At 42.7% G+C, this 26967-nt stretch overlaps 2 protein-coding genes and 1 long non-coding RNA gene across 3 annotated transcripts; 2 read left to right on the forward strand and 1 right to left on the reverse strand.

Annotated features, from left to right (window-relative positions):
* Positions 1 to 268: 268 nt before the first annotated feature.
* Positions 269 to 12550, reverse strand: gjb9a (gap junction protein beta 9a). Its single transcript, XM_071914276.2, has 5 exons — positions 12417 to 12550; positions 3486 to 3702; positions 2282 to 2583; positions 1392 to 1743; positions 269 to 1345 (listed from the first exon to the last, which is right to left on the reverse strand). The coding sequence occupies exons 2-4, from the start codon at positions 3654 to 3656 to the stop codon at positions 1401 to 1403; spliced, it is 816 nt and encodes a 271-aa protein (XP_071770377.1). The 5' UTR covers positions 3657 to 3702; positions 12417 to 12550; the 3' UTR covers positions 269 to 1345; positions 1392 to 1400.
* A 1710-nt stretch (positions 12551 to 14260) lies between these two features.
* On the forward strand, positions 14261 to 16544 carry LOC139923501 (uncharacterized). The gene is made up of 4 exons (XR_011785189.1): positions 14261 to 14328; positions 15412 to 15547; positions 15649 to 15774; positions 16338 to 16544. It is a non-coding gene; the product is annotated as an uncharacterized LOC139923501 (long non-coding RNA).
* Positions 16545 to 16690: 146 nt separating this feature from the next.
* On the forward strand, positions 16691 to 18500 carry LOC139923505 (protein tyrosine phosphatase type IVA 2-like). Its single transcript, XM_071914279.1, has 5 exons — positions 16691 to 17154; positions 17289 to 17381; positions 17748 to 17878; positions 18050 to 18124; positions 18297 to 18500. The coding sequence occupies exons 1-5, from the start codon at positions 17059 to 17061 to the stop codon at positions 18406 to 18408; spliced, it is 507 nt and encodes a 168-aa protein (XP_071770380.1). The 5' UTR covers positions 16691 to 17058; the 3' UTR covers positions 18409 to 18500.
* The last annotated feature ends 8467 nt before the right edge of the window (positions 18501 to 26967 follow it).

A 26967-nucleotide genomic window follows, 5' to 3' on the forward strand; every position in this document is an offset into this window, starting at 1 on the left:
GTGGTATAGCTAGCTAGCTAGCTAGATAGCTAGATAGCTAGCTAGCTAGCTAGATAGCTAGATAGCTAGCTAGCTAGCTAGCTAGCTAGATAGCTAGATAGATGGATGCTGCCATGAGTCAATGAGTTGAATGCATTAATTTCCAATATTCAGTTGCAAAATGTGACATTGGTGAAGTAGCCTACTTTATATGTGAAAAGACGGCAAACATCAAAATCCTCACCCTTCACATACAGTATATGTCCATACAATATGAAATACAACCTAATATTGTTTGTCAATTTTTATTTCAGACAACAGACAATTACAATAGACAATTTTAAGAATAACTTCTGTTTATTTTGCTAGATAGCCTTTAGTTGGTAGGCCTAAGCAGCATCAGATATGGTAACACTGCATATCTGAGGGGTAGGAGCAATTGGAAAACAAAGATATTTTTCGATTTATATTTATACACACTTATAAAAAACTAGACACAGTGTGCTATCAGTATTTTCATTTTACCTAGAAACTAAATATAGTGCCATGAAAGATAATGGACCAAATCTTTGACACTGCAATTGACTTTTGGTCAAAACAGAAGTGCTCTGCTCTGCATGGGGGATTTGTAAGTAAAACTTTTTCCTCTCACATCACTGTGTTCCTCTGTGGTCTAGCTCCAGGCTGAAAACCAAAGCCACCTCAGGCCCAGCTCACAGTAATACAATAGTCTTAGGTTCACCCTCTCTAGTCACATCAAAATGATGGATCTTTGACAATGCAATAATTTTACATTTCACCACTCAAACAAAATATTGAATTCCTATAACAGGAGCCCTTTAACAGAAGAGATATGTTTTAAGACACCAGGTAGCAGAGGATTTGTCTCTGGTCATCAGATTGTGGTGGAGTAAGGATCAGATTTTGATGCCCATCCCACCATGAAGTGTCCCAAAAGATTGTTGATGTAAGCCCTGAGTTCACTGGGCTAGAGTGTCCTAGAGTGTTGCACAGCTGGTAGCAGCAGCCCCATTTAGTTTCAGAAGGCTGGTTTGCGTCCCTGAGGCTCAAAGATCCAATCCCTGGGTTATATCCTATCCTGTTATACATGCAGCATCTGCATCTTTAAATTTCTCCTTTCTGCTCAGACTCTGTCCTGGACGTAGCAGACGCACATCGTTGCCAGCCATTTCTCCCTTTTCCTTCCTATGGAGATTCAACTGACGTTCTGGCAGCATTGAATGTTTCATGTTTCGCTGTCACATAGGATCAGTCCTTGTATGAAAATCATCAGTAAATAGTTGTATTTCCTGTGTCCTTTGGTGTAATAGATGTAGCAACCACTCATATTTAGTTGACCAGTGCTCTTGTCATGTGGCCACCCACCAGAAACAAACCGCTGACTGAGTGACCCTTGGGTCCTAGAGCGTCGTACTTGCAGCGGCCTCTTTGGCTTTCTCTCTCCTGCTTAAGCTCAGCTGGCTCTCTGCCAGTGTTGGATCAACCCTCCGATACTGGGATCTGGGTGGGGCTAAATTGGTGACCTCGTGCCTGTCGGCGAATAGGACCCTCTCGTTGTCATATCGGACCTTCAGCACTTTCTGGATGCGTTTGCCGATGAGGTAGATCATCTCGCATATGCACATGAAGACACACACCGCGCTGGACACAACCATGAAGAGCGTGAAGATCTTTTTCTCTGTCGGACGGCTAATAAAGCAGTCGACGGTGTTGGGGCATGGCTCCAGTGAACACTTGGATAACCTGATTGAATAGAATAGCACAGATTAAACCTGCTGGAACAGGCTAGAACAGAACAAAACAGAATAACAAGGAATGGACTTGCCACTTGGGCCATTCTCTTCTATTTTCTTGTTTCGCTGTAATGTTAAAGCTGCACTAGGCAAGATTTTCATGTAAAAATCCAGCCATTTTATCAGTCTAAATCACAAAGTAGGGCTGCAACAGAGAAGAGTATCCCATCCCCACTAATTTAGATGCTGTAGATTCACCCCAAATTGCCCAAATTTGTCACAGGAAGTGACAAATCGAAAGTTAAGAGTGGAATCCAAACTGTCTCCAAAACAGCACTGAGATAGCGGTCTGTCCAGAGAAAGCTGGACTCACCAACGATGGCTTAACCTCTTAACCACCTCAAACCCCACCACACACTAAGAAGAAGACCTTTAGTTTACTGATGTACCTTACAGGATTTCTGGGTAATGAAGTCCTCAAAATTCAATGTCAAGTGCAGCTTTAAGCATAAATACTTGGCTACAGAAGATTAAGTTTCTAACGTTACCTGGGCATGTCATATCCATGGTATATCCGATACAGTATATAGAGGAAAGACGCGTCGAACCCAGCTTTGAAGACCAAGCTAAGCAGATAGGTCCACCACAGCCCCCCTCTCTTCTTGCCAGGGTTACTGTACAGGTGAGAGCCCTGGTGCACCGCCACGTATTTCCTGTCCTTCTCTTCGCGATATTTCACGTGAGCCACCACCATTAGAGATGGACAGGTGACAAAGATGAGCTGCAGCGCCCACAGACGGATATGGGAGATGGGGAAGATGCTGTCGTAGCAAACGTTGGTACAGCCAGGCTGGAAACAAGGTAAAAATACATATAATGATCACAAATATGACAGTGATGATGATTAGAATGTTGTGTGGAGGATTGGTAAAGTGTATGTTGTTACAACCCAGCTAGAGGGAAAAGAGGAACTTAGGGTTAACCTAGAGGCTATACTTTTAGTTAATACTATGGTCAATGCAATGAACGTAAGAGTTGAGGAAAGTGTTATCGTAGCACATGCTGGTACTACCAGGCTGAAAATTAAGGTAAAAGATGTGATAAAGGTGAACTAATATCTTTATATCTTCTGAGGGGATTACCTCATACCTGCCTAAGTTTCCTTGAGCAAGTTACTTAAAGGAGCACTTTAGACTTGTTGCAGCTCTAAGGCTGGATGGGTTAGTTCATTTTAATGGCATGCGTATAAACCTGCCAGGCTTGTTTAGGGGATTGCCAATAGATATAAAATTTGCCAAAAGAATGCAGTGGCATAAGATCTGTCTACCTGCGAGACTTGAAGTGTACAAAAGTCATGAATCTACAGGTAAAATATAAAAACAATGCCAACTCTGGATTATTACAAGGTTTACCTTCATACTTTGGATAATGTTAATCGCCTACGATTACTTAACATACTGTATGCTTAAGTGTTAAGCATGCACACCGGACAGAGCTATCTATTGGAGACACAGAGATGATTTTGGTGCCTGTCCTCTTGTCAGATATTGGGTATGACGACCAATGGGCCAAACTCCCTGTAAATAGTCCTTTAACTTCTACCTGCTCCATTAGCTGGCTGACCCTGTACCCCCAAAAAAATCAAAGGTGCTTGTCACATTATGAGAAAAAGTTGAATCAACAACAGTTTGTTAGCAGCGTTAGCATTCCTCAGAGAAACCAGTGCGTACCAGTATTGCTCCTCTCTCTTACCTGTCGGGTATTACAGACAAAGTCTTTGCTCTCGTCGCCCCAAACCCTCTGCGCCGCCACCACGAACACCAGGACGCGAAACACGAACACCATGGACAGCCAGATCCTCCCGAAGACGGTGGAGTATTTATTGACTCCACTCAACAAGCTCTCCAATCCCGACCAGTTCATCCCTGCTGCCGCACTCCCCCGGGGGATAGACACGAGTAAAACAACCCTGAAAGAGAGAAGGGGGTAGAAAGAGAAGAGAATTATGTTTCAACACCCGGATGACAAGATAACGAATGGTTGAACCACTGGTCTCTAGGTGAAGAGATTATCTAGCCAATCAGTTATATATACTAGGCAAAGTCCCCATTGAATATCATTTGCAACCATAACTGCCAAAACACACTTATAGCCACTACATTTCTGGACAAAGTGGAGCAATGACTTATATATTTGGTCAATGTGATAAATTAATTATTATAAGTCATCAAACTATCAGCTTAGACTAGAGGAACATTGGTCCTGAATGCTGCCAAGATGTAATTTTTTTAGAGCTTCCAAATAGATTTCGAGGGGTGTTTACCCTTTCTCTCCGTTATGATAAGATCAAATTTGGACTCACTTAGGCTAAGATGTGGTGAGTGCCACACCTTGACATATCCAATTGACGCAAATTTTAGTTGACACGAATACTTCTTTCAGACACACCAGCTGCACCCTGGGATGAGCTTGCATGGGCTTGCTTGAAATTATCCTACTAACTTGATAGGAACGAGTCTCCGAGGGCCTTAAGTCTCTTCACTCAGCAACATGGTTTCATCTGGTGTTTATTGACCGTGTTGTTGCAAACGCCAGGATCTAAGACTAGCTTTGTCGCCAGGCATTTTTGAGTTTATCCAACAGATTTTGAAAGGGTTTCATAAGCCAGGGGGTTTTAGAATTGTCTCAACCCACAGAGGAACCATGAAATTGTTCCACTGAAGTTAAAGATGGTATCTGTAGCATTTGGTGTTTCTCAAAGTTAAGACCACATTTCCCATAAGTCCCATTTCTTCCTGTCCCAAAGAAGATGTTGCTACTTGTCCCCTCGCTCCCTCCCTGGTGTCGCTCTGTGTATTTTTGTTTTGAAGAACCAGAAAAAGGATACGAGCCGATTGCAGCCATGATAACAGCCAAAATGCATTCTGACCAGATAAGCTGACAGCAAGTTGAAACTATGCACCTAGAATAGTGGAGCTGGAATAAAGTTGTGGATTACTTGCAAAGTAAAAATGCTTCCCCTTTTGGGCCATAAAGCAATCCAGCAGATTTCCCACCAAATCCAACTTGGTGATTCACAATGTAAAATGCAGTGTAGAGGCTCGTAAGGCTGACACTCTTCTCAGTGATGGTCTTGTCTGTTTACAGTAATTATACTAATGTCTCAAAATGAATGTGGTAATGATTTATTGATGTCAAAATGCAACACATAGCACCTTTAAAACATGAATGTCACCAAAATTGGAGTTATAGGTTTTAGTAATAGTCTGTATTGTGGCTGGCTGTTGTTCATTTGCACATTATAAGGGTCAAGGACACAATTTACCATAATACCTTATTATTGTGGCATATAGGAACAAAAAACATACAATAAACTTAAACCCCAATCCAGTATATTTTTAAGGCCAATTAGACTATAACTATGTATTGAATGAAGGGTTGGACCTGAAGATAGAAAGTCAATGCAACTTTGATTCCACCATAACTTTAAATACTTTCATCCAATCTAGCTCTTTGTGGCACCATATGACAAGAGGACCAGTATGAGCCTGGATGACTACATTTAGCAAGGCTACATATGGTTTTAACAGCAAACAGTCTTTCTTCACCATTATTCTCTGTATCCTGTTGGTATCCGCTGTAGCTGCTGTGTGTGTTAACAGTAATCACTATCCCTGTTACTATACTATTCTACTCAATGAACACAGGGGACACACTATTATGTGTGTTTAAGGTAATGAGGTTCATTAGTGAACGAGCCTCAAGTTATCACTTCATTATCAGTGTGACTTCAAACCCCCTGGCATTGTGCGTGTGTGTGTGTGTGTGTGTGTGTGTGAGTGTGTGTGTTTCACAGTTTACGTTACCTAGATACTGGATTGTGTGTGTGTGTGTAACAGATGCATGTCTTTCTTCCTGCAAACAAAATCTTATGTACACACTAATCATTTGTTGAACAGTGTCGTGGTTTCCATATCTACAGTGATTGGCTTTGTACAAATGTAAATATTATAGCTTCATCCTTAGCATACTGTACTGAGGACTGGGGTCACTTTCAATTCAGTCACTGCAAAGCATAAAAAATACACAGAAATTCATATGGTTCTGATAGATTATTCAGTCTCAAGGATTTCAGGATTTTAGGTCTGAATTCACACAGAAAATCTGATTTTCCACCCTAAAATCTTACTTTTAACCTAGTGGACGATACAGTTTCATATACACTGAACAAAAATATAAACGCAACACTTTTGTTTTTGCTCCCATTTTTCACGAGTTGAAATAAAAGATCTAAGACTTTTTCTATGCACACAAAAGGCTTATTTCTCTCAAATTTTGTTTACAAATTTGTTTAAATCCGTGTTAGTGAGCACTTCTCCTTTGCCAAGATAATCCATCCACCTGACAGGTGTGGCATATCAAGATGCTGATTAAACCTGGCCTTGGGCTGATCACAATAAAAGGCCACTCTAAAATGTGCAGTTTTATCTTGAAAAAAGACATTTATTAGGCACTGAACTATGGATCTCACATGACTAGGGCTACAGATATGCATTTTTTGAAAACCAGTCAGTATCTGGTGTGACCACCATTTGCCTCATGCAGTGCGACACATCTCCTTCGCATAGAGTTGATCAGGTTGTTGATTGTGGCCTGTGGAATGTTGGTCCACTCCTCTTCAATGGCTGTGAGAAGTTGCTGGATATTGGCAGGAATCGGAAAACGCTGTCGTACACGCCAATCCAGAGCATCCCAAACATGCTCAATGGGTGACATGTCTGGTGAGTATGCAGGCCATGCAAGAACTGGGATGTTTTCAGCCTCCAGGAATTGTGTACAGATCCTTGCAACATGGGCCGTGCATTATCATGCTGCAACATGAGGTGATGGCGGTGGATGAATGGAACGACAATGGGCCTCAGGATCTCATCACGGTATCTCTGTGCATTCAAATTGCCATCAATAAAATGCACCTGTGTTCGTTGTCCGTAGCTTATGCCTGCCCATACCATAACCCCACCGCCACCATGGGGCACTCTGTTCACAACGTTGACATCAGCAAACCGCTCGCCCACACAACGCCATACACGCTGTCTGCCATCTGCCCGGTACAGTGAAAACCGGGATTCATCTGTGAAGAGAACACTTCTCCAAAGTGCCAGATGCCATTGAAGGTGAACATTTGCCCACTCAAGTCGGTTACGACGACGAACTGCAGTCAGGTCAAGACCCTGGTGAGGACGACGAGCACGCAGATGAGCTTCCCTGAGACGGTTTCTGACAGTTTGTGCAGAAATTCTTTGGTTTTGCAAACCAACTGTTGCATCAGCTGTCTGGGTGGCTGGTCTCAGACGATCTCGCAGGTGAAGAAGCCGGATGTGGAGGTCCTGGGCTGGCGTGGTTACACGTGGTCTGCGGTTGTGAGGCCGGTTGGATGTACTGCCAAATTCTCGGAAACGACATTGGAGACGGCTTATGGTAGTGAAATGAACATTCAATTCACGGGCAACAGCTCTGGTGGACATTCCTGCAGTCGGCATGCCAATTGCACGCTCCCTCAAAACTTGCGATATCTGTGGCATTGTGTTGTGTGATAAAACTGCACATTTTAGAGTGGCCTTTTGTTGTGACCAGCCCAAGGCACACCTGTGCAATAATCATGCTGTTTAATCAGCATCTTGATATGCCACACCTGTCAGGTGGATGGATTATCTTGGCAAAGGAGAAGTGCTCATTAACATGGATTTAAACAAATTTGTGAACAAAATTTGAGAGAAATAAGCCTTTTGTCTGCATAGAAAAAGTCTTAGATCTTTTATTTCAACTCATGAAAAATGGGAGCAAAAACAAAAGTGTTGCGTTTATATTTTTGTTCAGTGTAGTTTCCCTCCCTTTTTAGGTTGACATGAATTCATAGCAACATTATAGTAAGTGGTATCAAGTGATGTATATTGTGTGAGGATAGGGTCATTCAAGGGTGACAAAGTATAAACTGTGGTGGACTCTATGGACAGTATTCACTATAATCTGTGGTTTGGGTATGTTTAACACACGCAGTTATATTGTGTGCTTCTCAGGGTTAAGGAGACACGGTCCCTTTAAGAAAGTCTGGTTTTCTGAGTGACGTGCGTTCGACGTAGTTTTGTTGTGTTTTTGGGCGCGGTAAATCTTGTTGCTTTGTGGGTTTCAAATAAATGACGCACGAGTTGGTGTAGTCAACGAGAGAAGTTGTCCGTCTCCACATTCCTGCCACTTCTACACTGGTGACCCCGACATTTGTCTGCTGGACGTTTCCAGTGACAGCTCTTCACGAACATGGCGACACCGCCATCACTGACTGCCGTGCTCTAGCTGAGGAGGCTGATACATTTTTCCTGGCTAGTCAACAACACTGCGCAGCCGCGTTGCTTCCTGCCCCAGCTCTTTCACCACTGCCTGGAGGCACAACGGTCGCCGCCATAGCAACAGCTCCTCATCGGCGGCACGCAAAGTTTGGGCCCAAAGCCAAGCGGTGCCGATCGCCATGCAGCTTCAGCGTGGCGGGAAACGCCGGGGCAGGCGCTCAGTAGTGGCCCTGAGCGTCGGCCGAACAGGCAGGCTGCTGTTCATCCAGGACACCATCTCCGGACGCCGTTTCCTGTGCGACACGGGGGCGCAGAGGAGTGTCCTGCCCACATCGGGAGTGGACATCCTGGCCGGCGGACACGGCCCCCCCATGGAAGCCGCTAACGGCAGCCCCATCCACACCTACGGCACGAGGTATGTGGCGCTGTGTTTCAGCGGACAGCGGTTCGGCTGGGACTTTGTCACGGCGAAAGTGACCGTCTCCCTCCTCGGTGCGGATTTCCTATGCGCCTATGGACTGCTGGTGGATGTCAAACACCGCCGCTTGATCGACGCTGTCACCTTCAGTTCATACGCATGTACACTCAGCGGAGCAGACTCCATCAGACTGTCTAGCATGCTCTCCGCCGCGGACGAGTTTCTCCGTCTTCTCGCCGAGTTCCCGGACCTCACACAGCCCACCTTCTCGTCATCCACCGCCAAGCATGGGGTGGAACACCACATCGCCACCACCGGCCCCCCGGTCTATGCCCGGGCCCAGCGCCTCGACCCGGCCGAGCTCGCCATCGCCAGGACAGAGTTCAAGACTATGGAGCGCCTCGGCATCATTCGCCGCTCCAACAGCCCATGGGCTTCACCCCTCCACATCGCCCCGAAGCCCTACGGCGGGTGGCGCCCGTGTGGCGATTACCACCGTCTCAACAACGTGTCGACGCCGGACCGCTACCCGGTTCCGTACATCCAGGACTTTTCCGTCCACCTGGCGGGGAAAGTCATCTTTTCCAAAGTGGACCTCATTCGTGGATACCACCAGGTGCCCGTCCACCCGCTGGACATCCCCAAAACGGCGGTGATCACCCCATTCGGACTGTTCGAGTTTCTGCGCATGCTGTTCGGCCTTAAGAACGCCGCACAGACCTTCCAGCGCCTCATGGACTCGGTGCTACGGGACCTGCCTTTCCTTTTCGTCTATCTGGACGACATCCTCGTTGCCAGCACCTCCAAAGCGGAACACCTGTCCCACCTTCAGACTCTCTTCAAGTGGCTCAGCCAGCATGGGCTGATTGTCAACCCAGCCAAGTGCCAGTTTGGGCTGACCACCATCGACTTCCTTGGTCACCGCATCACCAATGACGGGGCAGTCCCCCTCCCGTCGAAGGTGGACGCCGTCACGAACTTCTCGCGCCCGCTCACAATCAAGTCCCTGCAGGAGTTCCTCGGCATGGTGAACTTTTACCACCGCTTTATCCCCCAAGCTGCTCGACTCATGCGACCCCTGTATGAGGCTCTGAAAGGCAAGGCCCCCAAACGTGGTGGACTGGTCCGCGGAGAGGGACAAGGCGTTTACGGACGCTAAGACTGCTCTGGCTAACGCCGCAATGCTGGCGCACCCGTCACCCACGGCCCTAATCGCCATCACCACGGACGCTTCAGATTATGCCGTCGGCACGGTGCACGAGCAGTGGGTGGGCGGTGCCTGGCAACCGCTCGCTTTCTTCAGCCGCAAGTTACCGTTCACTTGGGACTTGACTACGCTCGCATGGCAGCTGATCAGGCCGCCGACCCGGACGTGCAGGCTTACAGGACGGCTGTCACAGGGCTGCAGCTGGAGGACGTGGTTTTCGACGACGCTGGCACCACACTCCTGTGTGACGTCTCCATGGGTCAGCCCCGGCCCGTCGTTCCCTCTGGGTGGAGACGGCGTGTGTTCGACGCCGTCCATGGCCTCTCCCACCAGGGCAAAAAGCCATCTATAAAGCTGGTGGCGGCCAGGTTCGTCTGGCACGGGCTCACAAAAGACGTGAGAGACTGGGCTGGCACCTGCATGGAGTGCCAGCGCTCTAAAGTGCACCGCCACACCAAAGCCCCCCTGGCGCAGTTCCCGGTGCCCGAAAGGAGGTTCGACCACGGTTTCACTTACCTCCTCACCATGGTGGACAGGACCACTCGATGGCCGGAAGCTGTCCCGCTGTCGTCGTCGACGTCCACCGAGGTAGCCCGGGCGTTCATCGGGTCCTGGGTCGCCCGGTTCGGCACCCCATCTGACCTCTCCTCTGACCGAGGCCCACAATTTACGTCCGAGCTCTGGAACGCAGTCGCAGAGGGCCTGGGGGTTTCTGTGGACCGCCTCAAACCAGCTCACCTGGACTTGGACCGACCCGTTGGCCTGGCCCTACCCCCGCGGCGGGGGCGCCCCCCTGCCACCCCCCAACCTGCCCCCACGCCGCTGCAGGGTTCCCAAGGCTCCTCCTGCGGCCGGGCCATCTGTCCCCCTCCACGTTGACTTTCTCTGTTATGGTGAATTCTGGGGGGACGTATGTGGCGGACTCTATGGACATTATTCACCATGATCTGTGGTTTGGGTATGTTTAACACACGCAGTTATAGTGTGTGCTTCTCAGGGTTAAGGAGACACGGTCCCTTTAAGAAAGTCTGGTTTTCTGAGTGACGTCAGCTCGATGTAGTGTTGTTGTGTTTTTGGGCAGCGCGATGTAAATCTTGTTGCTCTGTGGGTTTCAAATAAATGACAGACGAGTTGGTGTAGTCAATGAGAGAAGTTGTCCGTCTCCACATTCCTGCCACTTCTACAAAACAATGCTTTTCTGAAAATATCATCGATTTTTCTTATATTGGTGGTTGTTTGCCTTATGATGATTTGACTGGAGGTGATAGTTTACCCTCCTTTAAATTTCCCACGACATGAATGGATATGTTGAAATGTAAAATCCACATGGGATCTGTAACACCAGCCTATGGCTTGGTGGATCGCTCACTGTTTGGAAAAGAGTCAAATATTTAGATTTCAGAAAAAACAGGAGTGGCTTAGCTTCGAGTGTTATTCTCTGTTAACGCTTTAAACTCTGGATTAACTCCGTTTCCACTTAGGTTTTTCCCCTTCATGTTGCTGTGAAATGCCTAGCAGTGCAATTCTATTCACAGTCAGGGCCAAAAGCATTAGTACTAGTTGTGTCTTGATTAGTGGGTTCTTAAATACACTGAATTTGGGATGCAAAATGGCCTTAACTCTTGAAACAGGTTAATTTCACCTCAATGCCTATAGCAGTAATACTTCTATTCCCTACAAAATAGGCTTCTTAACCTTTTTCAGTCCTGGACCCAAATGCTAGGAAGAAAACATGTTACATATTTCCTAGAATTGATCAATACTACACTGGTTGTCTATGGGAAGACCTGAACCTGAACTGATTCTAATGAGACATTTTGATCAGATTCTATACCAGCATGACTGAATATGTTTTATTAGTTTTATCAGTTTGTTCATGTTATTTTATTTATTTATATAGTTTATTTGATAGAGACAATGCAAGTTAACATAGTACCACTTCAACTCGTTAGAAACAAGTTGATGTAACTGATGTTCCGCATACAGAGATTATAGCTATTGCTAGTTTCCAACTCCTGTCCCTAGTTAGGCTTTTAGTAAGACAAAAAAACCCATCCTGGATTTCGGGTCGAGTTTTAGTGTCCCATGTTGGTCTAAATGCTGTTTCAGAGGCTTTTCCACCCTGACGACACGAAAACTCTGAGGGAAACACTGAATTCTTGGAATTTTTAGTAAAACCACTCCATTCTGTCCTATTCTCTCTCTCTTTTAGCCGTCAGAGCCTCATTTCATTGATATTGGTCTCGTGAATGAACTATTTTATTTCTTTTTCCCTTCGAAAGACCCTATCCTCATATAATTGAAACCAGTTTGATACTATTTACTGTGATATACACTGTGAATTTACTTCATAGAGATTGATATCAGCCCTAAAAAGGTGGTTAAACTCTTTTTTTTTTTTTTGCGATTGCTCAATCTTGCCACACCTGAAGTTTCTATCTTACTCATAGCGAAAGGTAAAATTATTCCCAGAGGGCTTTTTTTGAGGTGAAATGGAACGCATGGCTTCCTCATTTTGTTGCCATCAATTATAACTTTTATTCCTGTTGTTTTACAGGTAAATGAGATAAAACACTGGTTTACCTCTCTGCTTTTTAGCCCTTGTACTTAAACACACCGTTGACTATTCTGTTCTGTTAAACTCTCTCGTTTACTGTCTAATCTTGGCTTCAAATAGAGTGAAATGAATGACCAGCAGAGTAAAAGAAGCTTACCTGGTGCTGAAGCCTGGCTCTGGCGGACAACAGCTATATCTCAACACCAGCAGGAGAAGAAAACTAACACAAAACTAAAACAGGAATCTAACAGGAATCTAACTCTTCTCTCTCTCTCTCTCTCTCTCTCTCTCTCTCTCTCTCTCTCTCTCTCTCTTTCTTTCTCTCTCTGTCTCTCTCCCCTCCCTCTCCTTGCTCCCACCTCAGAAATCCTGCCAAACCAGATTCAGCAGCTGCTACGTCATCACACACACACACACACACATGCATATTCACACACACACACACAAAGATACACACACACACACACACACACACACACACATGCACACACACACACACACACACACACACACACACACACACACACACACACACACACACACACAGGTGTTTAACAGAGGATCAGTTGACAAGCGTGCATGTTTTCTCTCCTTGGTCAATAGTGTCTCTGTGTGTGTGTGTGTGTGTGTGTGTGTGTCTTTACCTATTTATGAGGTGTTACTTTACAGGTTGGTTGGGAGTGTGGGTTTTGTCTTTCTGTATCAAGGAACATGACAAGACAGGGCATGTCTTCTTAGGTGTGTGTGTGTGTGTGGGGGGGGGGGGGGGGACAGAGAGAGAGAGAGAGAAAGAGAGAAGCCACACCCTCTTTCTCTATATAGTGTTGCGCTCATATAGTCAGCAAGATCAATAAAAATCAAATCATATCAAATCAAATCAAATCGAATCAAAACTCTACTGTGTATGGAACTCCTTTAGTAGCCTACAGTTATTGTGGGCCGCTACAGATTATTTGAAATTGATTCAGGTTGAAATTGCTGAAATTAAATTCTAGTGGTGTTAGATCAGATGAAATTTTAATGATCCCTGTAGAGAAATTCAGTCGCAGCATCAGATAATAACAGGATACAGTAGGCTAAAAAACAATAAAATATAAATAAGAATATAGTGAAACTGACAATTACACTACAGTGTAATAAATAGATGTATATGAATGAAAACTATGAAAATATATGAATTACAGAATGTATGCAGAGTGTGCAAAGTGACAGCAGTAGAACAAACTGAGACAAAAAAAATGAAAATATATAGACCCTACAGTATGACAATAACATTTGTCATTTATAACAAATGAGAAGTTCTGAGAATATGAAGAAAAAAAATGTAAATGCACAGAGCAATAATTATTGTTTTTGCATTATGTTTGCTTTGGTAATGTTAGGAAGTGTTGTCATGCCAATAGGCTAAAAGCGCAGAAGTCAAATCGAGAATAAAGACGATTTGCTGGAAGACACACCGACCAGTTTCAGCCACTGAGTGGCGCTGCTGGTAAATGAACTACTTGTGCTGCCTTCAAGTACTGTCGGAATATATATAATAATATAGGCGATATAATAATCACGAGATGAGCACGCAAGAACGAACCAACACAGTGACAGTGGTAAACGGAGAAGGATATGGCTACCCAATTAAGCATTCCAATCAGTTTTGAAGAAGTTTTCAAAAATATATAAGGACCAAAATTATTATTTTAATATGTAGGATATACATTGTGTCGTCCAACATTCTACTACTTTACAGATTTCCGACTAAAAGCACATGGCAAGTCTTCTTTACGACCTCTGACCTGTAAGGGAGAGTTTACGATGATCACCTGAAGGCAGCATTATACAACGACGTTTTTGTCAAGCGAGTTAAGACCGAAAGAAAAGGAATTTTGTCTTCAAAATAAAAGCCCCATTATTTTTCATGAACAGGATGTCAATGGGTTTTATTATGAAAGTTATGGCCGGAAGCTCTTGTTCATATTATGGCTAGCTTGACATTTTATATCTGTTCAACATGTCACCTCTGCTGACTCTTGTGTGTTGTTAGAAGCGTCTGGAATTTTGAGAAACTACTTTGTTTTGTAAGTACGTTTGATGTTATGCATTTGACATCACTGTTTGTTGTAACTAACGCCACCTAGGCCAGTGTCATTTGGCTGTTGTTTGAAACCGGTGAATTTGTTAGCTTGGCAAGTGTTAGAATGCTCTTTAGTCTGGCAAGATGGTTGTTGACCTGGTTTTACATCAGTTGGCTGAAGGAGCTTCTAACGAGAGAGGGTGTTGGTTAACCTAACTACTTAGCTAGATCCCAACTCATATGCTAACGTTATACCAGTCTATAACTGAATAGGTTATAACCCCTGTTTTGTGTTTTATGTGCATGTCTGGAGGTTAGCTACCAGTAAGCTAACGCTATAACATCAGCTAACGTTGTTCTGCATAGCTAACGGCTAACAGCCTGTAGCTGACCGTTTCTGAACATATTGCTGTTTAGGCTTAAGTTGTTTGCCTAATGAGCTTCTCACGTGGCTTGTTCTTGTCTAGCAAGTGCAATAGTTGCTGTGTTGTATTCTAATTAGTATTGTCGACTAGCAGGTGCCAAACAAGATAAAATTATGAGGTCATTCGCTCATCTAGCTAGGCAGCTTAGCCTCGATATGTTCAGTTCTTTTTAGTACGAACAGAACGTCACGCCAAACTCGTTTAAAAATCAGACTGCTTCATCAGCGAAGATAGGCTACATGTCTCAAAATACGACTCAATGCCTTTCCCGAATCGACAGAGCCACTTTTCAATTCGGCTAAATCTAATCTTCCAAGCAATACTTAATTTCAGTAAAATGTCCTGGTTCACAGTGTTCGATAAGGCCTTCCGCGGTGTATTTTTATGGAGGAAGATAGTGAGAATACCAGACGAACCAATTCGAAAAGTTGACATTTTACTGACAAATGATCTGCTTGGTGAATCGTGTGTTTGCCGAAACGTGGAGCAGCCTCTAATGAGTCAGAAAAGGCATTTAGTCATATTTTATGAGATGTGTAATTTTACCGACAAGCAAGCCAATATAAAATTGCCACATTATTGAATGGAGTTTGGCGTGACGTAATTGTCATACGTATAGCAGCTGGGCAACAGCGCAATAACATGTTTCAATGATACAGCAGGTTAGCAGCAAGCTAGCGGGCCGTTGTTAGCCGGGATCCAGAAAAGCAGCATCATCATCAATGGTGTGTCTACATCCCAGAGCCGTCACATCTTCCTGTGTCCGCTCAATGAACTATCACTTCAGCTCACATCACAGTGAGTATCCTGCCAATAGTCGCTGCAGCACAGTGTCATTAGCCACCCATCATACATGCACTTCATTATTCAGTCTCAATGTCTGTTCCCCTCTCTTTCAGACTGCACATGTATGGCGTTTGCGAGGCTTGGAGGGGAGTTCTGCCAAGCCCAGCACCTGCTGCTTATTGTGGACAAGTGAACAGGAGACACCAGCTAGGCCCAAACACTGCCATCCACACACACAGGTGGGTAGCAGCGCAGAGGCAGACGGTGTCTTTATGCATGGGTAGCATCAGAAGGTTATGAATGTTTACCGTGTTGCAGTCCGTTCAAAGCAGAGACTAGAGGTGTTCTGAAACCAATTATTCAGAACTGATATGAGGACCAATCCAAGTACACTTCAATTTATGGTCATTAATGCTGCCTAGTATTGGCCTAAAATAAGATGGTTACACAAACGGGTGCATCAATTGCCTTGATTTATTCATTTGATCAAATGATGCACTGTCCATTGTCATCCACAATCAAATATGAAAATGAATAACAATAAATTAGACTTTAAAAGAATAGAAAATAGGCTAGAGCATATAGCTTTTCATTTTATTTTACACTGTCAAACACCTTATTGAGGGACTCTGAAAAATAGTTTATTCAGAATAGGTTAACAGATAAAACAGTTTATTGAGAATAGGTTAACAGATAAAACAGTTTACTCAGAATAGGTTAACAGATAAACACTGTTGAACACTGCTTTGGTGTCAGTGAAAATAAATGCATTGGTTGTAAAATATTGGTTGTGTCTTTGTAGGCCTTTACTGCCACTCTGTCCGACCCCTATGAAGACGAGCCAACCTTCAGTCTACCGACTATCCCGGGGAGTCGAGGAGGCTTCACTTTTACCCTGGAAGTCTCTCTTTCCCTGCCTTTCTTCTCCTTTCCTGCTCTGCCTTTCCTGGTTTGCTCTGATCTGCGCAAGTCTTCTCTGAATGGGCTAACAGATTTGAAAGAAAGAAAGAAAGAAGCTTTAGCTTTTTCCTCTTTCTCAGCATTTGGTGTCCTCCCTCCTGTCTGCTTGACCCTAACCTGGCCTCAGACTTTTGTTACGTTTTTGTCCGAGGCAACTTTTATTTATTTTTTATTTTTTGGTCATTGCCAAGAACAATTTGAAATAGTTTGAAAACCTTTTTTCATTGTCGTCCCAAGAAAACATTTGTGTTTTATTTTCTTTATTCAGAAGACGTTTTGTAACCCAAGCAGTAGAATTTTGACATTTTTTCCCATAGGTCATCCTAGTGAATTACTTAAGTGAATTAATTGGATAAAATTTAATTCCGTCCCAAGAAGACTTTTGCCTCACCATAAGCAGAATACATTTTGAAGTTTTTCAGTAATCATAGGACTTCTACTTTGACTCCTTTTGAAGTCCCAGTCTGTTTTCACTCCATTTAAGTATTTTTTTTTAACTTCTTAGAAGCCCAGTGTCTTTGCTACCCTTTTTCTTTAGTAACAACCTTTTTCTGAGTGTCACAATGAACCGGCCAGCACCAGTGGAAATCTCCTACGACTGTCTGAGATTCCTCATCACACACAACCCAACCAATGTACAACTGGGAAGGTTTATAGAGGTAGAGCACTTTTCATTTATTCATTTGTGTTCACATAAAAACGAAAGATGCATAAGGAGATAAACTGTAGAAATACAAAAACATCACCAGCAATAGAGGCATGTTGTGTTTAAAATGTGTGTGCTTCTGTGTAGGATCTGAAGGCGTATGGAGTGCATACCCTGGTGAGAGTGTGTGCTGCTACATATGACAAGACACCAGTGGAACAGGAAGGCATTCAAGTCCTGGTAAGTGACATACATAAAGGTAAACCTGTAAAATCTGTGACTCATCACTCATGAGACAGGACTTGACCTTTGATAATGGCATTAAGAAAGCCTAATCCTCTAATTAGGACATCAGGATGCACAGGACCTGCTCCCACTCTGGTTCCTGGGAGTGCTTTTACCATTCATCTTCAGTACTGAACCATTCATCTTCAGTATCAAAATTTCTTAAAGGTGGATCTCCACACATGCAGTCAGCCTAAGAATCTACCAGGAGACCATGAAAGTCATCTGATTTTTTTTTTTTTTCTCAATTGCTGCCACAAAAAGACAAATGGACCAGGGTACATTAGACATGTTCCTGATTCCATATTCGTGTTTCTGCAGGATTGGCCGTTTGATGATGGCTCTGCCCCCCCGGACCAGGTGGTTGATGATTGGCTGAACCTGCTGCAGACCAAGTTTAGGGAGGAGCCTGGCTGCTGCGTGGCTGTACACTGTGTAGCTGGACTGGGACGGTGAGCATGGACTACATACAGGGGGTTACCATATGTTGATTATAATTGGCCCAGGTAAATTTATAGCCGCCCAAGTAAGTTTTTGTTTTGGATTCATTTCAGGTACAGTGATGCACGAGATGGTGTTTATTGTCAGTTTTAAAGGTTTCTCCATTTGTTATTTCTGCTCAGAGCTCCTGTATTGGTGGCTTTGGCTCTAATTGAGTGTGGGATGGAGTATGAGGATGCTGTGCACTTCATAAGACTGTAAGTACAAAACTCGTGACTCTTCTGTGCTCCATTCTACTCTACTGTTATAAACTACTCCACAATTTTCTGTCTAAGTTCAGTACCATCCCCTCAATTGCTAACATACTTGGCTTCCTTTTCTCAAACATTATTTCTTGTCTTAAACATTATTTCCCCTTTATGTTATCAGGAAGCGTCGTGGAGCGTTCAATTCCAAGCAGCTACTTTACCTGGAAAACTACAAGCCTAAACTGTGTTTGCGCTCCAAGGATGCCAACGGACAGAGCTGCTGCCTACAGTAGGGGGCAACACCGCTAACACATCTTCACTCTAGCCTCTTTGGAGATTCTCATCTTTTGACGTTAAATGGAAAGTCGACGTTTGAGTAAAATGTTACGATGACCTTAGAGTAGGGCTGAACGATTTTGAAAAAATATCTAATTGCGATTATTTTGACTGATATTGCAATTGCGATATGATTTGCGATATTAGAGAGAATGATAATTTTTACATCATTATTCCCATTTTCATTGAAAAACGTATTAAAATGATTATGGTGTGATTTTTGCGGGGATCTGTACCAAACAAAGATGTTTTCTTAAGTTTGTAGAATATGATGTGTAGGCCAGGACATCTCTGCAGCACGACAATATTTCATTTAAAATGGTATTTTGACACACATTTCGCCTTTATCAAATATTGCGCCTCCTGCGATTTGAAAATTGCAGTATGCCATATTGCGATTTCGATAAAATTTCGATTAATTGTTCAGCCCTACCTTAGAGCCCATTAAACCCATTCAAAGCACTTTCTGTACTTCCAAAACTTCATGGACCTCACTTTGCAAAGTCGTTCAATTGACCATGTTTTGAATGAGTTTGACAGGGAATTGACAGCACATGAAGGACAGTGTTAGCTTTTGGTTTTACGTCAAAAAATGAACCTCAAAAACTGGAGGTATCATGTGACGACATAGAAGAAATTCTTGTTTCTGCTACTCAGTCTGTAAGCTCATACTGCCTATTTAAATAGTATATAGCAGGAACACACAAACACTCAGCACATTAAAGGGAAACTCCACAATGAAACAGAATCCATACGTCACTGTCAGCACCACTGTGAAATAAAGCTCATTTGGATTAAAAGTTCAAAAAACATACTTGATCCAAAATGTTACTCTCTTAATTCACTGTTACTGGAGCAGCTCTAATAAGTTCTAATAAGCTGTTGATGCTGTTCAGGGTTCTAGCTTTGGGATTGAGATTGGACATTGTAAAATCATTTGATGTCATGGATTCTGCTTTTAGGGTGGATTTTACATTTAATCTCCATATTGTCAACATCGGTAGCGAAGTACGTGTTTTATTAATTTCTGTGGTGTTAAACTGGTATGAAACTTCAAAATTGTTCTAAGCTACAATACTGAAAATGCTCAGTAAGCAGTATGTGCTTTCAGAGGCTTGCTGGTTTTCACTCAACAATCCACGTATTGATTCATCCTGATCAGCCAATTACAATCTCTCCCCACTTGACCAATTCAGTGTCCTCAGTGTTTCCTCTGTAATTTGATGCAGCTGTGGTGCTTAGTTTTGTCCCATATGTGTTGCTGTTTGGGTCTCAGTTATGCTTGAAGTTGAGGTTGTGGTGCTAAAAATGTTTTTTAATAATAATAAATCATGCCATCTAAAATATTTGGACTACACAAGACTAAATTACAATGCTAATTTTAATATAGGCCTACACATTTTCTCAAGCAGTGGTGGTAATTTCCTTGCTGTGGCGACACACCACTGCTAAATGAATAAAGAGGAAACACTGCAGCCAAACGAAGTCCATTTTTCTGCTGATCTTATGGCACCAATGATAAAGAACACACAAGTTATATGAAAGAAAGTGTTTAAAGAAATAAAGAATATTGTAAAAAAAATAAATATATATATATATATATATATATATATATATATATATATATATATATATATATATATATATAATTTAATCAGTCCGTTTGATACAAATGTTGAATATGCTGTATTAAACAATATTGCAATCTACTTACCTATGTACCAAGCCAGAGCCGTGGACGGACAGTTCGTCTGCTTCTATAGAACAAACTAGTGTTGGCTGTAAACGTGTAACATTGTCCTCCATAACATCACCAGGGTGAGGCGGCCAACATGCTAAAGCTATCAATTGGTAAACATATTCAATTACTTAAAGGAATACACCAAGTTTTTGGGAGATTGTCCCATTGGTCAACTTAAGTGATGAGAACATAGACACCAAAATCATCCTGGTAGATCATTGGCTGTAGTGCTCCATGCTAAAGTTTTTGGTAAGTTGACCAATGGGACAATCTACCAAAAAACTGCAGTGGCTAAAACTCATGTCTATCTCCGGCTCTGTACCCACCTAGCTGTCTGGTCAGCTACTGTGTTCGTAAGCTACTGTTGTCTTTGTGATTTACTATTATTTTTCTGTAGGTTTTATTTTCTTTCCTGTACCTTTTTATCTCTTTGTACTCACACTTATTTATTTATTTATTGACTGATTCCATTGTGTTTCTTTAGTGAAACGTCCGTCTGCTGGAAAAAAAGCTATTTGTGTCTTCATGGAAAATAAAAGTTTTCATGTTTAGTATTGTAACTGACGGATGTGGTTTGTGTCTCTACACGGCAGAAACTAACTATAAATGTTACGTTGACTAAAGCTTATTTTGTGCTTATGTGTCTGTCCACATTGTTACCTTCAGCATCTGTAGTAGGTTGTTACTGGACCTGTCAAGACAGCATTTTCTCTTCTCTTCCACTGTCAAGCCCCATTAAAACCTTTTATGGTTATTTTTGTAAGGATTTCGACGAATGCTATTTTTTAAGCCAATCGGAATATTTCTGGGCCAATATTTTGTGCTGAAATTCAGTATCTTTAAATTTGTTAAAAAAAACTGCATTATATACATCATATCAGAGGTGGACGACAATGACAGCACCTGATCTGATCATAAGGTATCAGAAAACTGATATCAGCGAAACCCTTGTAACAATATTTCCGACAGCACTTGAAGACAGCGTGAGTCTTGACATCAGATTTGAGTTTTGACGAACAACCAAGAGCAGCAAACTTCTGTGTACTTCCAGATTTTGTTTACCTGCAGCTTCTGTCTGCTTCTACCAGTTCCAGCTCACTGTGATTGAACTGCATGTAGGACTGTTGCTGTAACATGGCAGCTGTCCAACACGAGGCTGAGCCTGAGCCGGCCTCTGTGTGTGTGTGTGTGTGTGTGTGTTTGCCTCTGGCCATGTGTAAAGCTGTGCGTGCATAGCTGACGGGGTGGAATCACAGCATCACATGGAGCTAATAGATGATTCTAGGTTGATTGGTTGTATTGACTGACCTGACAACACACACACACACACACACATTTATGCAGAAACATGTATTGACAACTACCAGAGCTGCACAGTACATGTGATTTAAGGACAAGAGGACCTCACATACAGTATGACCCACACATTGGGCAGACTATAGATTATACACCAGTGTAGAAAATGAGAAAAGCTTTCCCCTCACTTTTCTGAATCAGAACAAGACTTTATTATAACCTGTGTAATGTCTATAGTAAATTTGACTCGTATATGAAAAATGCCCCAAATCAGGAACTTTTTAAAGAACCACACATGATTCTTTAGTCTGATTCAGTAGTTTCTATTTTATTTTAAATCAGAGGGTTCTTGGAGTCATTGCACTATTATATTGGACCTTGAATCTAACCAAACTACCCAAGAAAACTCCTTTTTCCCCTGTGTATACAATGCAAAAAGAAAAAGTGCCACTATACAGTATTGACAGTCAGTGATGTAGCGGTAAATAAAAAGCTGGTTAAACTATGACCTCCAATCAGTGAGCATCATAAAGTAAACAGCCACCCATATAAACAAAATCAGTTATATTTTCTGAAAAGTATTATGTTTTCCCCTTAAAATAGCCTATCTTCTTATAATACAGGAAGGTCAATTAAAAAGTCACATTTCCAGCCTGAGTGTCATTTACTCTTCTGGACACTAGAGGGCGTTATCGTCCTGTCAGGTGATTCAGCACGAGGGCGCTCCCAGTTCAATTAAAACGTAAAAAAATGGCGGAACATCCTCTCACCTCTTCAAAAGACTTTCAAAAGTCTTTTCAGTAGTTGAACTGTGATGAAAAGCTGACTTGTCCGCGAATCGGAGAGAATTAACGTGGAAGACCTATAGTAATCCTATAGTACATTACAGAAGGATACTATGCAAATATCACAGCAAATCTATAAAATACACACACCTATGCATAACAAATACCGGTAGTCTTTAGTTTTAGTTGCAAGTGTAACAAAGACAACACCAAGGCTAAATGTCAAAGTTATGCATTTTTATTAAGGAAGATTATATCAATTACATGTTATTATATTATTAAATGTTAAAAATTACATGGCTTTTTTTTTTTCTTTTTAGGTAGTAAGAGGTGTCGGCCCGGAAGAGTGTATTCATATTTCTTCAGGATCAGTGATCTTCTGCTTTCTCTGTTTCCTGCCCGAAGAGCACAGCCATGTATCCATTCTTTTTCTTTTTTTGCTGTTGGAGAGAGAAAGAGATTATCACCACAACTTAAATAGAAATATATGTTAGTCTGTACCTGAAGCTGTGCCGCTGCTCTTTTCTCCTCCTCCAGCAGTAAGATATTTTGTTCATCTCTGCCTCCCGTTTCTTCCACTCTGCCTTCATCTCATCCATCTTCAACATGGCTGGCTTCTTTCCACTGGAGTTGAAGGGTCTCGATTTTATTTTTCTCCAAGTTGTCCCTTTTGGACAGTTTTTCCTTGAGTTCAGCGTCTCAGGTCAGGAGACTGGCTTCTTCATTCCACTGGATGCGGTAGGTGGCCAGCTGATCTTTAATCTCATTTCTGCTTTTCTCCACATCCTGAAGAGCAGCTTTGACTTTGGTCAACTCTTTGGTCAGCTGAGCCTGGGCCTCAAGAGCATTTTCCTTCTTGAGACTGAGGGAACGTATAACTCTTTGGAGGCTGTTGAAGACGGGCTCCATCTCTTTTTGGGCAGCAAGCACCTCCTCTGAATGAAGAGAGCGTTCTCTTTCACCCACTGGGTCAGGTGAAGCCTCAGCTGTTCTCAAGCTGCTGTAACGACGGCCTGGCTGGACTTCAGCTGAGCTGGAGATGGTGGCTTTGTCGAACTTCAGCTGGCTTTAGCTGCAGAATGGAGGCCTGATTCACCTCGGCAACCTGTTTAGAGTTTTCCAGGTTGAACAGCGCCATTTCCAGCTGCTTCTTGGTGGTCTTGCTCTCATTTTCCATCTTCTGTAGGCTGGTCCTCATCGGCTCCATGGCAGTAAGGGCCTCTTGTTTCTCACTGAGGAGAGAGGCCTGTTTCATCTCAGATTCACTTAAGCGTGACCTCAGCTGCTCCTCCACCTCCCTCTGGGCCGACATGGCCTTTTGAAATCCTGATGACATGGCCAGTCTGTTGCTCTGCCAGTCCTCGATAATGGAATCAACGCGATCCTCTGCTTTCCTCCGAGAGGCGATAGCCTGACTGGTCTTTGAACGCAGAGAATCGACATTTCTATGCCAGTCCTTGAGGCTGGACATCAGCTTGGCCTGAAGGTCTTTGACTTGTTGCTGACACAGTTCGGTAGCCTCCTGATGGAGCGCCTGCTGATGCTGGGACTCATCCAGCTGCCTCTTGAGGGCAACCAGCTCGTCCTCCAGACTTCTGCGTTGGCGGCTCCACTTGTCTCTCTCCATCTCTCGGTCCTTCTCCATCCGAACTCTACCATTCTTGAGTTCTTCAGTGGCGTCCAGTTGACTCATCTTCACCTCACTCTCTCTCAAGGCAATCTCGAGCTCAGACATTTTAAGACTGTTCTGCCATTCAGCCTTCTCCTTCTCCCACTCCATCCTGGCGTTCCCAGCTTGGAGCTTGTCAATGGCTACCTGCAGATGGGTTATCTCCCTTTCACTCTCAGTTAAGGTTGCTTGGAGGTTATCTATTTTATTTCTTTCCACCAAGGGAAGCATCGCCCTCTTGACAACCTCAAAAGCCTTAGATATCTTCTCCTGAGCCTTGGATAGCATTGAAGTGCGCTCATCCAGCTGGGATGCCTTAAGCTCGTTGTCCTTCATCAGTTTCATGGCTTTCTTTTCTCTCTGCTCCACCTTTGCTTGTTCCACCTTGACTTGGGCATATGTCTTGTCCACGACCAGTTTATATTTGTTGACGGTGACTCTTTCCTCCCAAAGCTCCCTTTCCACAAGCCGCTTCTCAAGGTTTACTCCTCTGCTGCTTTTATGTTAAGCAGGTTAAACTCCTCCTGAGCCGCCATGTCCGGCAGCTTCCTCTGCTCTTCCACCTGCTAACTCCTCACCCTCCTTCATTTTCTGCTCCTCACCTTCCTTCATTTTCTCATAAACTCATTGCTCATCTTCCTCTCATTTGTTTCTGCTAAGTGTCTTCTGTTCGTGAGGTTAGTGACTGGTTCGAGCTGCTGATACATTCTAGTGCTCATGCCATGAAGGCTAACGATCCATACAGCTATATCCGTACTATTGAATAGAAGAGTAAAATGGTTTTGTTTTGATTCAAATGACAAAATGTATTTGTCTTTGCAATTTTATGATCTCAATTCATGTTGCCATGAATGAATAAGTGTAGAACTGCCCTCCAGCAACTGCTATAATAGTATCATAATAACCAAAAATATAGTAAACATTATTTAGGTTCAGGGAACAAATTGTCAGATGTGGTACTTCAATTACTCTATCTATCTATCTATCTATCTATCTATCTATCTATCTATCTATCTATCTATCTATCTATCTATTAATCTGTTTATATAGATACATAAATGGATGTACCTCTTATTTATTTATGTTAAACCATCCTCCTTCTATTTTTTCTTATTTTTTAAAGTGGGGCATATCAGTATATCTTGAAGACTGAGGTGGGTCTGATTTTATATTTGGAATGATATAATTTACTATAGGATTATTATAGCAGTAATAGTGACTTTTCATTAGGGTTCTCTATTCTGTTGGGGACTCTCTCTCTCTCTCTCTCTCTCTCTCACACACACACACACACACACACACACACACAGCGTCCTTGGCAGTAGAGGACAGCTCTGTGATAATCTGCTGAATTTATGACAGCTGAACATCTCTAAGCTCGCTGTAAACTACACGACTCCCTCTCTCTCTCTCTCTGTGTGTGTGTGTGTGTGTGTGTGTGTGTGTCCCATGAAGTCAACATCAGGGCCATCTGGGTTTTTTTTTAAATTACAGATGGGGGGGATGTGAGGAAGGAAAACAGGAATCTGGGTTAAAAATGAATTGGAGTGTGTGTAACCAAAAAAACCCTGAAACCCTGAAACATCACATTCCTGCGATTTATAGGCTACAACACACACACACACACACACACACACACACACACACACACACACACACACACACACACACACACACACACATACACAGTCAGCTGTCATCCTGTTGGCTCTAAAAACATTACAGCAATCCTATAATATTTTATAAGGACATTATACAAATATACAGCAAACTATAAGACATATATAGTATACTATAGAAACATCATATATCATAGGAATATTATAGTGACACTATAGGAGATAAAACCAAATACCATAAAGTATCATACGGTCACTGTAAACTTACTATTGAGCTGAAGAGATAAGTCACTACAGGAATATTCTAGGAATATTATAGTGGGGTTGTTATGGCTTCATACAACCGAGAGGGGGCGCTCTACCTTAAATACCATCAATCAACCTCTTCTTTGAAAAATATAATTGTTTTTTGCCATATTGGTGATTGTTTACCTGCGCCTTTTCTTAATTTAATTTCTTTTTATTTTATTTTTATTTACCATTTAACATCATTGTGGAGGAGAAGACCGTGGTGACCCAGTTCACCCAGTCAGAGGCCAAACTTAAATGATGATGATAATAATAATAATAATAATAATAATAATAATAATAATAATAATAAAAATAAAAATAAAATAATAATAATAATGATTATACTAAGGGTGATTACAGGGTTTTCTCATCTATTTGTAATTCCTCTCTGGGTCTGATAAACAGACTACTGGAGAGAGAGAGGACGGAAGAGGGAGGGATTGAAAGAGAGGAAAGAGGGAGAGAGAGAGAGGAGATGAGCAGGAGTTTTAGTTTTCCTACAGCTCTGGACATCTGGCTGGACCTGGAGGAACAGACAAGCAGTTTGGATTTACGGTGCTTTAACTGAAACCAGAGGGAAAGAAAGAAAGAAAGAAACATTTACTACTGAAAGAGGAGTGGAGGAGAAAGTCATTGTATCTAACGGGACAGTGGATCACTGGACTGACCAGCAGGCATGTTGCCGGTGAGTTTCCACTGATGAAACAGATCAAACAGCAAATATTTTATTGCATTTTACACTTATTGGTAATAGCAAAACACCACATGTAGCATTATAGTCACTGTTGGATCAATATGTTCAATATGGGAATGATTTGCCTATAAGTCGAAGATGAGCATACAGTATATGTGTAAAATCAGTTTTCAACAGTTGCACTGAAGCAGTTAAAGCCAAAGCCCTGATACGTGCCGTTTACTTTTGAATGAAAAGAACGCCAAACTTCAAACATCTGGCAGTTGAAGGCTGCATGCTTTGCTTATTCGCATCTTTACGTAATTTAAGACTTTTAAGAATCATTAGGAGCCACTCTTCAATTCGGCACACATCCAATACACCAAGTAGCACTTATCTCAATAAAATATCAACTTTTATAACTGGTTCGCCTGTTATTCTT

The sequence above is a fragment of the Centroberyx gerrardi genome, chromosome 17 (assembly GCF_048128805.1).
Source record: "Centroberyx gerrardi isolate f3 chromosome 17, fCenGer3.hap1.cur.20231027, whole genome shotgun sequence".
Lineage (NCBI taxonomy): Eukaryota > Metazoa > Chordata > Actinopteri > Beryciformes > Berycidae > Centroberyx > Centroberyx gerrardi.